Source organism: Ictalurus punctatus, chromosome 18 (assembly GCF_001660625.3).
Source record: "Ictalurus punctatus breed USDA103 chromosome 18, Coco_2.0, whole genome shotgun sequence".
Classification (NCBI taxonomy): domain Eukaryota; kingdom Metazoa; phylum Chordata; class Actinopteri; order Siluriformes; family Ictaluridae; genus Ictalurus; species Ictalurus punctatus.
The window spans coordinates 2,257,667-2,273,486 of record NC_030433.2 but is presented as its reverse complement, the minus strand read 5'-3'; the positions used below and the strand labels follow the sequence as shown (position 1 = coordinate 2,273,486).

Sequence of the window (15,820 nt, the reverse complement as noted above, 5' to 3'; positions counted from 1 at the left end):
AATGTCCCCAATCTCGGTGTCTAAAAGACTAATCAGAAGTGAAGGCAAGCAGAAGCCAATTAAAAGTATGCAAATTGCATCATGGCTGACTGAGGACGACTTGCTTTTTGTCAGCATTTTGGAGAGTCTACATGCTGCTCAATAAGAATTTAAGCCATCTATTCTGCTCACAGACCTGTCAGGATATCGTTTATTCCATTCGAATGGTACGCTCCTAACACACAGTGTTATAATTGCTGTCATTCCAGGAAATCGAGCCGGGCTTTCGGCTTCATCCGGAACCCTACCTCGCTTCCTTCAGGAGCCTGATGATGCTTACATCGTCAAAAGCAATCCAATTAAGCTCCGGTGCCGAGCTAGACCCGCACTGCAGATCTTCTTCAAGTGCAACGGGGAGTGGGTTCACCAGAACCAACACACATCCCTGGAACACATCGATCTGGGAACAGGTAAAAACACACCCACAAATATATGTCTGTGTATATATATGTGTAATAGATATATCGCAATCTACATGTAGATTGCTACTAGCTATGGTGACACAGGAGGTGTTTTAAGAACACAAACACACAAATGGAACTCAAAGAAGACGAACAGCTGCTCGTTTTGTTCCACGTTTACAAAGAGAAATAAGACGCGGGTGGTATGTGAGACTTTTAAGACTTCAGGAGGGCAAGGTTCACAATTCCAGTCAAATCTATGTGATACATTGACATTTGAATATAAACCATTTGTATTAAGCTCTTGTATTAAGCAGCTTGGAAATGCCTTGTTTGTCGTGTCGCATGTTCGTGCGTGAACTTTCCCGAGCTCCATGGGTCCAAGATGGAGAGGGAGGCCTTCATTTACTCAACATGCATGAAGATTTTAAGCGACCTACTCTTGAATAATCGCAATTGTGTAAATGTTGGATTACTGTGAGTTAACGCTTGAATGATATCACGTGTGTAAAATCGTGTGTTCCTGTTTGATAGCTATGAGTTTGAAGACCATGAAAGCAACAGTGATGCAATCGTGAGAAATGCTATTCCTTTTTGCCTTCAATGTGCCAGACACCAATTGTTATTTTCAATTCACAAACCCTGAAAACAGCCCGCGGCTCTTCACTTCACACACTGGGTCCTTTTTTTTTTTTTTCTCTCTCTCCACCTTTTATGAGGTTTATTTTATTTATTTCGTTACACTCAGACTATTTTGAATGAAAGAAACTGGGGGACAAGCTGATATCTGATGCCATTCAGCTACCGGGTATATTATAATACCGGACTGTGGTTTGCGATGATAAACGATGATAGCTTGTCCAATGATGGTCATTGAAATTCAAAAATGCAAAAACCTGAAAAGTTCTCAGCCCATCGTGTGGTCCCATTATAAGTGTGTCTTGCTTTGAGTAGGGTTTTCGGGAAAGGGGAAATATTGGTAAACGTTTTGTTAGCTAAGACATCTTCGTGTGGATTTGAAATAGGTTTTTATCCTGTTCACACAATTTTCATTTATTTTATATTCGGAAATTATCATTTGTCCACCTCCTTTATAAAACTATTAGCTTTAAGCGTTATGCGGTAACGATCCAAAGATTGTGATTAGCCAGTTTTTGGGTCTTGGACAAATTAAAATGTGACATTATGGGAAATGAATCTCTGTTACATTCAGTGTAGTCTTAGTGGTATTGCAGATTTTATAACACCCACATTTTCCCATTCACTCATGTTCGTTGCCGATAAACCTTAGCACTCTCACTCTGTGTGTGTGTGTGTGTGCATGTGTTTGTAAGGTAAGCTAATCGACTGCAAATCTGCAACGTGCCGTTGATTTATTCCGAGGTCCCACAGTGCAGGACAGATATACACCAGTAGCATCTCCCCACTAGACAGGGCGATAAATCAAACTCCGATATAGCGGGACCGCTGTTGTCCTTGGGCTGCATGCACACGCTTTGCTTGATGGTTTGTTCTGCTGTATTGTCATTATTTTAAAAATCTGACAATCTGATAATAGTGGTCAACATTATAGTGATGTATAGCAGGCTGTCCAAACAAAGATATGGTAACACATGCAGAATTTGCAGCTTAAATGTGCGAGTTTAACTGTAGCAAGGAACAAGCATTGTGGTTTAGTCTTTTTCTCCCGAAAAAAATAAAGGCATTTTATTTCAAATATACTGACATTTGCCTAAGAAGGTTGGAAATACCCAAAGGCATAAACAAAGACGTTTATGTACTTAATTATACGAAAGATAAATTCATGTAAAAAGTGTGTATTTAGAAATACATTATATAAATACATTTTTAAAAAATGTAAAGTTCGACATTTGTTAAATTCTATGTCTTGTATATTAAAAGCAATTACTTTAGTAATGCACTGTTAAACAAAATTGACTTGTATCACTCAGCATGTCACTGTAGTGTATTTTTTTTAAAGTGAATTTTATGATACTTGATATAAATTATACATATGTCATAAATACATAAATATAAATGATACATGTTTGGAAAATGATTCTAGGTAGTATATTAAAACAATACTAGATTTTTGAAAACACTTTAAGGATTTACTGACTCAAATTCTGACTTGATGAATGACAAAGAAGCAAGTCTCAGTCATGACCAAATAATCAATTCACTCAAGGGGAGCAGATCAGGGCAGGCACAAACCAATATGGACAAGCCCATCTACACTGAGGGATTTCATTGACTGATACAATTCATTCACCTTCAGTTAAAAAGACTGAAACATCCACAAATATAATATATATATATATATATGTATCGATATAGCATGTCTTTAAATAAGTCCCATGCAAGTGAAAGTGAAGTGAAAGTAGAAGCAGAATGAAAGAGTGGTTAGCACGTTCGCCTCACACCTCCAGGGTCCGGGGTCCGATTCCTACCGTGGCCCTGTGTGTGCGGAGTTTGCGTGTTCTCGCCGTGCTGCGGGGGTTTCCTCCGGGTACTCCGGTTTCCTCCCCCAGTCCAAAGACATGCATGGTAGGCTGATTGGCGTATCCAAAGTGTCCGTAGTATATGAATGTGTGTGTGATTGTGCCCTGCGATGGATTGGCACCCTGCCCAGGGTGTACCCCGCCTTGTGCCCGATGCTCCCTGGGATAGGCTCCAGGTTCCCCCGTGACCCTGAAAAGGAGTAAGTGGTATAGAAGATGGATGGATGGAAAAAATACTATTACTATTATACTTTTAAACGGTTTAACATATTCACTCCCAAGCTCAGGGAAGTCAGAAAAGTCGTAAGAAAGGCTGGATCATCAGCAGCCCCAGCAGGATACCCTGCAAGGTCTATAAAAACTGTCCTGTAGCACTGAAGCTGCTGCGGACCCTCGTGCAAGTCACCTGGAAAAGCGATGCATTCCATCGGAGTGGCAAAAAAGTGGTGGCCGTGTTCATCCCGAAGGAAAAGGAGTCTAGAGAGATCAGGAGCATTGCCTTTCTCAACATTGAAGGAAAGATCTTTTACTCCAATTTCGCATGGAGAATAACCAGCTAGCTCACTGAGCATTGCAATGTTGACACATGTTGAGAGAAGACAGGGGTCCCAGGCTGCCCAGGGAGTGTGGAGAACTCTTCTGTGATTTGGGAGCAGATCTAACTGGTCAATCGCAAAAAGAAAGATATGCATGCTGTGCTACCCCGCTCTTCCACATACCTGACAGCATTAGGGACCTGGTTTCAAATTACTTCAAAGATCTACAGATGGGCTTTGTCCTTCCGGATTTCACTACCGGATGGCAATAGTTGGAGGTCGGAATTGCCATGGGATGCTCAATCTCCCCCAACCTGTTTGTGGCCGAATTCAAGCTAACGCTCATTGGAGCAAGACAGATGGCGGGAGGAGTCCGATTACACTCAGGGCATAAACTGCCCCCTGAGAGGCTACATGGATGACGTTAAACCATGCTGGAGGGACATAGACAGGTCATAAGTCGAGGTCATCCTGCTCCAGTCTGCCATCGTATTCAATTTGTCAGAGAAGGTGGGGGCAATACAAGTGTGATGCCAAGAATTCTATCAATGACAATCCCTTTCACCCAGGACTGGAAAATGAGAGTCGATCTCAGCAAGAAGCTCCAGTGGGATCACCAACACAAGTCCACCCTGATATAGTGTTGTGGTCCAGTGCGCCAAGACCGTGCTCCTCTCCGAGCTAACTGTCCCATAGGAGGAGGGAGTAGAAGCTGCCTTTGAGGTGAAGAGGTTGAAATACTCAGCTCTTTCCAGTGAGTGCAAGGAGGCTAGCTGGAGACACATCGTCTACCCTGTACCCTGCTGAAGAGGCTGAGAAGAGCAGCTTTTCCTTCTAGGTGAGGAGGAAGGAGAGGTGTTGAGGTAGTTGTAAGGGGTGGCAAGGAGATGTCCCTACCACTACTCTTCCACCAGGAGATGTTCCGGAGGTTAAAGGAGCAAAACATTGTTGAGCAAAAGTTGTGCTTAGCATTCCTGACTATAGAAAAACCGGCAAAGAAAAATGATGAGCAGAGTTATCAAAGATAGCATATTGGGCTAATTAAGCTATTAATCACAGCTAACTAGCATAACTGACTGTGACAGATCAAATAAGCCACATTACATCCGTTTAAAAAAAAAAAAGGAACAACTAGCCTTTTATGTATAACATTTTGATTAGCATTCATAACAGAGATATAATATAATATCATGGATTAAATGAGCAAAGTCCATATTAAAGTTACAAAGCTGATATATTTACATATTAAAATTCAGTACTCTTTCAACCAGGTTGAAACCTTACTACCTAAAGCGAAAATGCTTTTATAGTTACAAATGCTTTTAGTGTTCGAAAAAGAAATTCTAAAAAAGAACATGGACTGATGGTGCTGTTTCCCGGAACAAAAGCGATCCAGACACTTTGGGAGGATTAAGGATTTATGCTATAAAATATGTATAGAGTCTCTTCTGACAGGTAAGGCGAAGACAGGATGGCATTGTCTGGGTTCATACAATGGCCAGGTATTTATATTTCATTTCAAATCCATTATAGCCTTTGGAAAACCATGGCAAGGTAGGCATCTTTAAAAACACCTTTGCGTGCATATTTAATGTGTAAATATCTGTACTTTTTCAACTTCAGACTTTGCGACTGCGTTGACAGACACAATCAAGAAGTTTAAGAAGCTCCGGAAAAGACAAATAAACTGACGTGAACCGGTTGATATAACAAATATGACTCATAAGTAAATGTTTAGTTGGAGAAAAAAGGTCATGAAGAACATTTAATTCCCCTGCTGTGTATTGGGACAGAACGAGCATAAATCAAACTGGCATAGAGGAAGAGGATTTGAGAGAGAGAGAGAGAGAGAGAGAGAGAGAGAGTGAGAGAGAGAGTGTTTACATCTTGGTGGGAAATAAAATGTCCACACAAGCATAAGAATATCTGACAGTTACCGTTTTTACCTTATGGGGACATCTGACCTGTTCCAACAAGGATTTTTTTTTCTTCCAAAACTTTAAATCTTTAGCCAAAAGGTTTCCTTTAGTTTACTGAGGTTAAGGTTAGGGGTATTTTAGGTCGGGTATGGCATTAATCATAGCTGTGTTAATAATTATGCCAGTGGAAGGTCCTCACAAGGCTAGTAAGACAAACATTTGTGTGTATGTATTGATTCTCCTGCTACCAAGAACGACAGAGAGTGGACAAAAGATTTAAAGAGTTAGTGAAAAGACGAATACGCTTTAAAGTGAGAGTTAAAGTGGATGAGGAAGGATCGAGGGATGAAAGAAGACACATAGGATTTGAGAAGTGAACATGCCAGTTAACAGCTGAATAGAGAAAAGGAAAGGAGAGAGAGAGAGAGAGAGAGAGAGAGAGAGAGAGAGAGAGAGACTGTCTAAGGGAGTAACATTTTGCTTACGTACCATGCTGTCTGTCTGCATGTTTGTATGTTTAAATTCCAATCTGCCCGATGAATCAAGCTTGGTAATGCCTTTAAGTAAAGCTGCACATCCCTAAACAACAAACACACACACACACACACACACAAAGGCACACAACATAAATTGGGAGCCTAATGGATCTAGAGACATATAAATCCTCTTATCAGTTCACATCTCTCTGTAGACCAACATGATTTGTCATAGCTAATGCACACACACACACACACACACACACACACACACACACACACACACAAATGCAAGTGAGAGATATTTTATCAGATCTATCCTAGTAAGATGACTTGTACCATTTCTTGACATTTAACATTTGCCTTTTTATCAGAATTAGATTTAATGGCATGACCATATACAGATACAGTACTGTTAAAGGAACCCTGACTATAAAGACTTGTAGGCCTTAACACACAATAATTGCCCTCTCCGACTAAAATACACTGTTAGAAAGACAACGAGAATATGTTCATTACTTTAAAAAGCCTTAATATTTAATAAGTATTTTAACCTACGGAGGCTGCCATTACATGACATGCGCAATGCACTCTGAGTCGGTGACGTCGGTGACTACTGGCCCCCGCAGCAGGGAAAGAACGCCACTCTGTGCTGCTTTTGGCGGTAATTTTCTAGTTATTGTGTGCTGTGATACAGGGGATATCTGTGAATATAATCCAACCCGTAAACATCTTGTTAGTGCGTTTTTTCTGTATATTCTCAACATAAAGCTCCTGTAAAATTAGCCTAAAACGCCTAGCCAAGGCATACCCAAAGTAAAATTAAAGCCGTTCTTGTACCATTTGGAGTACCTACATGCAATTTGGGTCTCTTTTGAAAGGTGGACTAATTATTATTACATAATATTTCATACATAATATATTACATAATTAGTTGGAAGCACACAATTGTCTAGAATATCTTTCTTTGATATAGCGTTAAAGTTTCCTTTCACTCAAACTAAGTGTGTTCCAGCATTGGCAATGCCCCTATTCACAAACTGACGTCCATGAAGACATACTTTGTCAAGGCTGGAGTGGAAGAATTCGAGTGGCCTGTACAGAGCCCTGACCTCAACCCCACTGTACAACACCTTTGGGATGTTCTGCAACACTAACTTTGCAGCAGACCTTCTCATCCAGCACCACTTCCCAACCTCTTTCACTCTTATGGCTGAATGAGCAGCAATCCCCACAGCCACACTCCAAAATCTAGTGGGAAGCTTTCTCAGAAGAGTGGAGATCATTAAGGGGAACAACTCAATATTAATGTCCGAAAGACTAAAACTATGTCAGGCGGCAGAGATGGTTGCAAGTGTGGGTAAAAGGCTTTATTTTTTACAACAGGCAAACAGATCCAAATCGTGAAGCAAAGATGGCGTAAGCATACACGAGTAGCGATCAGGCAATGAGAAAAATCGGCAAAAGAAGGCAAGACTAGATTCAGATTCTAAGGGGCAAACGAAAATCAAAACGATAATTAGGTCGACAAGCTAGGCTTGGAATTCATCCGCTGCTATTTTAAATCTTCAAAAACAATCTTTGTGAAATAATACATTTATATGCCATGTGTCATATGCTTTGGGTTGTTTATGCCTGAAACTACTCAAAATGGCCTAAAAACATCTCGACACTTTTAACATCATCAAAATGCCAGGCTCTATCAATATACGTACTCACAAATACACCATTAGGGAAAACCCCCATATTCTTCTTCCAACCCTTAGAAGCTACTTCCTACAGGTTATAATTAAACATGTTAATGTTTAACAGGAACTTCTTTTATTCTGATCATTTAGAGCTACTCAAAGAAATGATCCGTCAATCCTTGTTTAGTTTTTCCCATGTAGCACTGAGTGCAGCTTTTTCCAAATATGCAGTAAGCAACCCTTTTCCTCTCATCCAGAGTAATGTATTATGGTCATAAATGACATTGTATTACACCATGGCTAGTTATTCACAGCTTTTGCCAAATCAGTAGTACTGGCACTGATGGACATATTCTGAGCCAAGGCATATTTATATCCAATTAGTCAGGCTTTAGTTTTCCTTCATCCGCATTTGTGCCACAGGCACGCCGTCTCTTTGTACTCGTTCTGAAATGATGATTTATATTGTTTGCTCGGAATCACTCCAACTCCTGTTCTTTATCAGTGCAGCCAACGCTGAATGTTTGATTTGCATTCGATTTAAAGCCGGGGCATGATGAAATATTCACAGTATTATAACCATATGACCCAATAAAAAGACTGGTAGTAAGCAGTGTGTCCTGTTATGGTTTTAGACACGGATGCAAGTGCAGTTAAGAGCTTTATTGAAGACAGAGAGGCAGACAACTCCGAATCAAAAGGCGAAATACGTGGTCAAGAACTGGCAAAAGGTCAGGTGATTGACAAACAGGGTATACTAGACAAAAACAAGAATCACAAACAGGCGGACGTGAACCAGGATGAAAAACCACGGAAGTAGAAACGAGGATGAACGGAAGGATTAGCCGCTCAGCGGTATGATACTGAACATTGCCCAGAGTGCACCAGGGGAGGCTCCTTCCATGCACACACATTCACACACTACGGACACTACGGACATGCCAATGTAACTACCGTGCATGTCTTTGGACTGGGGGAGGAAACCAGAGTACCCAGAGGAAACCCCCACAGCACGGGGAGAACATGCAAACTCCGCACACACAGGGCGACGGTGGGAATCGAACCCCCGACGGTACATGGACACATTGACGATGAGAAATTTCTCAGCTGTTACACTGATCAATACCAGGTGTGTCTGCAATAAGGACTTATTCCACTTTTGGTTAAACTATGTGCCAGACTGCTGATAAAGCAGCTCACCAATATGGCCAGATTTAAGATGTTTTTTATTTCCCTCTTTCTTTTCTTTTTTTAAATTTGATTCTCTACAGGAATGTTTTCAGGGTATTTATCCCACCTCGAGCTTGAAAGAAAGGTGAGGTATATAAAAGGTGGAATGGATCATCAGTGCATAACAGGCCCACAAGGGACAGTAACACAATACACATCACATTGTTTCCTGTGGATTATAAGAACACATTGATCACTGTCTAGTTAATATACTCTTAACTAAGAGACAAAAATTAAAACTTGGCAAAGCACCATTTAGAGACATGCCCGAAATATACCAATTAGGATGTCTTTGAGTTTTCAGGAACTATTCATTCATTCACCATCGATAACCACTTTAATCTGGTCTGGGTCATGGTGGATCCGGAGACTCTCCCAGGAGCAATAATCAACATATCACAGTCAGGTGAAATCAATAAAGTTTGCTAAATTGTTCACAAATAAAAATGTTGTATTTGTGATTGCATAAGTGATCCTTCACAGAAACCATTCAGTTAGTACTGGTGCAATCAGTTGCCATCAGAAGTCAGATAATTAGTTGAATGGAGTCAATACAACTGGTCAATACAACTGAATACAACCGGTCCCGCTAGGCCACAGAGTATATCAGAACACCTATTATATCTACAAACAGCATCAGTTAGACCAAGGAACTTGGCCTTATTAAAACATGTCTGGGACAAAGTTCTGGAAAAGTATCGATCAGGGTTTGGTTATATAAATGTATCCCAGATACACTCTGAACATTCTGCAGAGTACTATTCAATCCATTTAAAAAAAAATTAAAAATACATCGAAAGAATGTTTCACAACCATGTCTCAAGGTTGTAACCATTGTTCAAGGACAGGGAATACTTACACAGAGACACACTACAATACCACACTCACCACAATAGTATATACAATCCAGAAAAAAAAAAAAAACCAACACATTCTTTACAGTGCCACATAAATATAACATACATGTATTGTATATACATGTATATGTCTATTGTTCCTGATCAGCTATATCTTTCACATGCTGCTTATACTGTATCTCTGTATCTTTGTACACAGAGAGAGAGAGAGAGAGAGAGAGAGAGAGAGAGATTCAGTACTACGTATGCTAGTACTATTTAGTAGGTTTATAAAATGGGTATTTTTATATATTTAATATATAAATATATTTGATATTTTATTTAATATATTTCAAGATTATATTAAACTCAGCTAGCATTGTGAGATTGGTACATGTAAGCTCTCTCCCTCTTTCTTTATCTGTCGTTCTCTATCTCTCTGGACTTGGCACAGGCTGAAAGGAAATCAGTCCGATTTACAGGATTATAGATGTTCTGAGTCCCAACCTGACTGAATTTCCCATTTCTTTAGTACTCCTCTTTTCATTTCCAATCCCCTTGTTATGCTCTCTCTCTCTCTCTCTCTTGCTCTCTCTCTCTCTCCCTCTCTCTCTCTCCCTCTCTCTCTCCCTCTCTCTCTCTGTCTCGCATGCTTTCTCCAATTGAAAACAGGCTTTTTCATGAATTTTTTAACTAGTCCTATTTGAGGAAATTCAAATAAAAAAAAAAATGTTGTTGTTTTTTTTTTGGAGGGTTTTACATTTTATTTGATCTTTTCTTTATGAGAAGAAGAACCTTGGGCAAAATTTTGTGAGTTCTTAGTAGTAATTTCCTGTTTCCCATTTCCTGGTTCATTTCTTACTCCATACAGCTAAATAAAGTTGACAAAATACAGATTAGGACGTGGATCGGACTGATTAATGACCATTTGCATGGATACATGTATTTTTATCATACAAAGTATTTAATATCACATATACTAGTAAAAATATGCCAGTATGTGCCACTACAATTTGTATTAAAATTGGCAGATGTTTTCTATTCTATACTTCTTTTTTTATACACCTAAACACTTGATTAACCTCTAAATACCTACTGACCTTATTACCTTTAATAAATCTCACATCATAAACAATGGACCAGGTTACTGTGTGTGTGGAATTTTGCATGTTCTCCCTGTGTTTGTGTGGGTTTCCAACCACCTCCAAAAAACATGCAGGCTCCAAAGGTGTTCATGAGTGTTTGAATGTGTGTGATGGACTGGCATCCCATCTGAGGTGTATTAAATTCAATTCAATTTTATTTGTATAGCGCTTTTTACAATGGACACAGTTTCACAGAAACATGTAAACACAGGATAGAGATTTTAAGTGTGGGAATTTATCCCTATTGAGCGAGCCGGTGTCGACGGTGGCGAGGGAGGAAAAACTCCCTAAGATGAAATGAGGAAGAAACCTTGAGAGGAACCAGACTCAGAAGGGAACCCGTCCTCATCTGGGTAACAACGGATAGTGTGAAAGTAAAAGAAAGTTCATTATTGTATTAACATGAAGTCTTTGTTGCATCAGTCCACTATTCACTAAAGGAGACCTGAGTGCAAAATTGTTTGTGGTAATTGCAGTCCCAAGGCCATCGCAGCAACCGTCGTCCCAGCAACCACAGCGAGAATGTCCATGTGGAATTGGAGTCCAAAACCATTTCATGGTACTTCAAGCGGTACCGTCCTCAGCAATCTCCAGGCTGTAGCCTCCAGTTGATGAGAGCTCCATGCAGAGGTAGGGCATCTGGATGGATCAGGCAGGTCCGGAGTGCAGAAAGGGTCAGGATCACTGGCATCTCCATAAAATCATGTGTGGCTCGACACACAGGTCAAGAGTGTGACCACCATTATGAGTAGGTCCTATTATACTTTGATTGACCCCTATTGAATCTGGAATGGACACAACCGCTGTTCTCAGGTGGTCTTTTAGGTTAGAGAAACAACCAGGTTTGAGATAAAATAAGTAAATTCACTAAGGAATTCAGCATATGGCTCTGGGGGTTTGTATATACTAATTAGCGGAATGGACTTATTTTTTTGTGGCGACATATGTTATACTGGTATAAAGAACTTCAAAAGAGTTGAATTTTTGACTAGGTTTTTGTGTGACACCTAGATTATGACTATAGATGAGTGCAACACCTCCTGCTGTGCCAGTCAGGTGAGGCTGTTGTATATAATTGTATCCAGGGGGACTGGTTTCATTTAGTGCTAAGTACTCGTTTGGTTTAATCCAAGTTTCCGTTAAACACATTATATTAAATTCCCAATCAGTTATGATTTCAATAACAATAAGTGCCTTAGACGTAAGAGATCTAATATTTAATAGTTTTAACTTCAGATCAAAGGTAATGGCTGTTCATTCAGTATGTAATTTTGTTAGTTAGGTTACTAATACAAACTTTCTGAAAATTTCGATGTATTTGTTGGTGTTGGAAGATGTACTTATGGCAGGTAGTCACGTGGTGTGTAGTGTCTTGGAGATGTCTGACAGGAGTTCCACTCTGAGGCTGCTGGGGTACAGGCCATCAGCATGGAACAACCTAGGATGCTCCCAGAACAGATTCCAGTTATTAACAAAGAGCAGATTCTGTTCCTTGCACCATGATATTAACCACTCATTCAAGGCGAAAAGTCTACTGAACCTTTCAACTCCACGTCTGTATGTTTGGAGAGGTCCAGAGATGATGATCTTCATCGCGGCAGATCTGCTTCGTACCGTCTCGATCAGGCTGCCGAAGTCCCGCTCCAGGACTTCCATCTGCCACAGCCTGATATCATTCACCCCTGCATGCAGCACAACAGCTCCGATGCTCTCGTCTTTCTTCAGGATCGTGAGTAGCTGCGCAGCAACATCAAGAACATGAGCACCAGAGAAAGTGTGTGCTCACCTTACCTTTAAATGAGGTGACGCGGACATTCGGAACTATAGAGTTTCTGATGATCACGGCGTTCGGTTTGGTCTCGCATAGAGGGGCGAAGCAGTTCCTGGTGGAGATCTCGAAGACTGGAGGCGGCGGAGGGGGAGAGGTCCTCGCTCGGGGTCTGGCCCGCACCTTCAGATGCTGGTGTACCCAAGGTCCATGGTGTGTCGGTGCCAGCATGACAAAGACCTGGGCTGGATACGTCCTGGGTGCACGGTCCCTGCACAGAAAAACACACGGCGTAGAGGGTCTGGGAGTGGTAGTACGATACTGCATGCTTACCTTGGATTTGTAAGCGATAGCAAAAGATGTTTCCAGTGCGGTTCTTCCTGCAACACTGCTTCCTCAACCAACACCTTCAATCAACATATTCCTGCCTCGCACCCATGTGTTCTGGGAAACTGAGTGTGTAATAAACCTCACTTCACTTTCAGATAAACCAGAGAAAACTATCCAAATGTACTAACATGAATGCTCCTATCGAAATGGACTAGTAGTAGTGTTAAATCTAAATGGCATCATTTATTTAGCGAATTTGAGCAAAGCTCACAAACAGACATGAAAATCTAAAACCACTTTAGCTTCCAAATGGTTACTTTTTAGTGTGTGCAGTCTAAAGACGTGTGTCTGCTCAGTGTTGATAAAACTGCTATAATAAATGGGTGAGCTGTGCCTGTGAGCTTTGGCAGTGTTGCAGTTGTACCGTGACATGGAAAAGTTTGCAGGTTCAGTCTCACCCTGATCCACCAGAAAAATAATTGCGAATGTCCTGGGAATAAGTCATACAAAGGTGAAAAAGAAGATTAGTTATGATTGACTATGTCAGAGATGTTCAAAATAAATGGGAGGCAGTTCTGTTAGTTTTTTTTTTGTATCTACTACTTTTTACAACTATTTGTGCCATCCCATTGCAGGGCACAATCGCACATACACTCACACACCCATTCACACACTACAGACAATTTAGAGATGCCAATCATCCTATAGCGCATGTCTTTTGACTCTGGGAGATAACCGGAGTAACCTGAGGAAGCCCCCGAAGCACAGGGTGAACATGCAAACTCGGCACACACAGGGGAGAGGTTGGAATTAAACCCCCTAACCCCAGAGGCGTGAGGCAAACGTGCTAACCACTAAGCTCACAGTGCTTCCCAGAGTTATATACAGTATAGCACTGTGCAAAAGTCTTAGACACATGTAAAGAAAAACTATAACACAAATATGCCGCCTTCTTCTAAAATCAATCATTTAAACATGCATTATCGTGAGTAACTGCTTTATCCTGGTTAGGGTTGTGGTGGCTCTGGAGTCTGTTCTGGAAACACTGGGCATGAGGCAGCAAATGAGAACTGAGCTGCAATGCCCCTTTCTCCAATATAATATTGGCTAAATAAGACAAAAATGACTAACATTGATGAAAATGCTGCCTACCCAACCTCATTCTCCAATGAAAGGCTCTTCTGAGATTTTGTAATTTCCATGACATATTACATAACACATTGTAAATATTTCTCTCTTTCTTTCTTTCTTTCTTTCTTTCTCTCTCTCTCTTCCTGTCTTGTACAGGTCTGAAGATTCGTGAAGTGATGATAAATGTTTCTCGGCAGCAGGTGGAAGATTTTCATGGTCCAGAGGATTACTGGTGTTTGTGTGTGGCCTGGAGTCACCTGGGCACATCCAAGAGCCGCAAAGCCTCAGTCCGCATCGCATGTCAGTGCTTCTACACATCATTTATCTTTATCTGGCTATATGTTTCACGTTTAATGTATAGTATATACAGTGAGGGAAAAAAGTATTTGATCCCCTGCTGATTTTGTACGTTTGCCCACTGACAAAGAAATGATCAGTGTATAATTTTAATGATAGATTTATTTGAACAGTGAGAGACAGAATAACAACAAGAAAATCCAGAAAAACGCATGTCAAAAATGTTATAACTTGATTTGCATTTTAATGAGGGAAATAAGTATTTGACCCCTCTGCAAAACATGACTTAGCACTTGGTGGCAAAACCCTTGCTGGCAATCACAGAGGTCAGACGTTTCTTGTAGTTGGCCGCCAGGTTTGCAAACATCTCAGGAGGGATTTTGTCCCACTCCTCTTTGCAGATCTTCTCCAAGTCATTAAGGTTTCGAGGCTGACGTTTGGCAACTCGAACCTTCAGCTCCCTCCACAGATTTTCTATGGGATTAAGGTCTGGAGACTGGCTAGGCCACTCCAGGACCTTAATGTGCTTCTTCTTGAGCCACTCCTTTGTTGCCTTGGCCGTGTGTTTTGGGTCATTGTGTTTTGGGTCAGACTGTACAGTGCTGTGAAAAATTATTTGCCCCGTCCTGATTCCTTGTGTTTTTGTGTATATCTCATACTAATTTGATAAAATTTGATTAATTTCAGAAATTAAGACAAAATCTAAGCTAAAACAAAGGCAACCTGAGTAAACACTAATTCCCCAAATCTATGAAACTGCATTCATAATAGGGATGATCTGGACTGGACGCAACCAGGCCTGATTACTGCCAGCCCTGTTCAATCAAACTGACACGGAAATACCGGAAAAGGGACTAGAGACTACGATTCCTATCAGCCATTGCACCTTACCTGACCATGTCACATGACTGTCTGCACCAGATCTCAATATCACACGCATCACTGTTCCACTATATAAGCCTCATTCTGGTTCAACCACATTGCGAAGTAATTGTTCAGTTTCTTTTGTGGTTTTCCTTGATTCCTGTAGTGCTATTCTATTTCCCCCCACTTTGTCTCCTGGTTTTTGTACTTTGGTTACTCTATGATATCCTGTTTGCTGATTGCCTGACCCTTTGCCTGCCTTGACTTTAAATCTGCCTCACGCATTGGATTTGTTTGCTGGACTTTATATATTAAAACGACTCAAACTGCATGTGCATCCGTCTCTGCCTCTCTGTTGCGGCAGATCATGACACAAAATCAACACTTAAATAGAACTTTTTCAACAGCATGAAGTGGGTTAAAAGGTCTTATCCAGTAACACACTATGCCAAAGTTGAATGAAATTCCAGAAATGATGAGGAAGAAGGTGACTGAAATACATCAGTCTGGGAAGGGTTACAAAGCTATTTCAAAGGCTCTGGGACTCCAAAGAACCCACAGTGAGAGCCGTTATCTCCAAATGGAAAAACTCAGCACAGTAGGGAACCTTCCCAGAAGTGATGACCTTCCAAAATTCCTCAAAGAGCACAGCGACGACT

The 15,820-nt window shown here is 40.8% G+C and overlaps 1 protein-coding gene across 1 annotated transcript in view; it reads left to right on the top strand.

Annotated features, from left to right (window-relative positions):
- Positions 1–15,820, top strand: part of unc5da (unc-5 netrin receptor Da) — a 68,193-nt gene that overhangs the window by 17,315 nt on the left and 35,058 nt on the right. The window contains exons 2-3 of the mRNA XM_053687959.1: positions 249–449; positions 14,157–14,300. Coding sequence (XP_053543934.1) covers positions 249–449; positions 14,157–14,300 — 345 coding nt within the window. The remainder of the gene's footprint in view (positions 1–248; positions 450–14,156; positions 14,301–15,820) is intronic.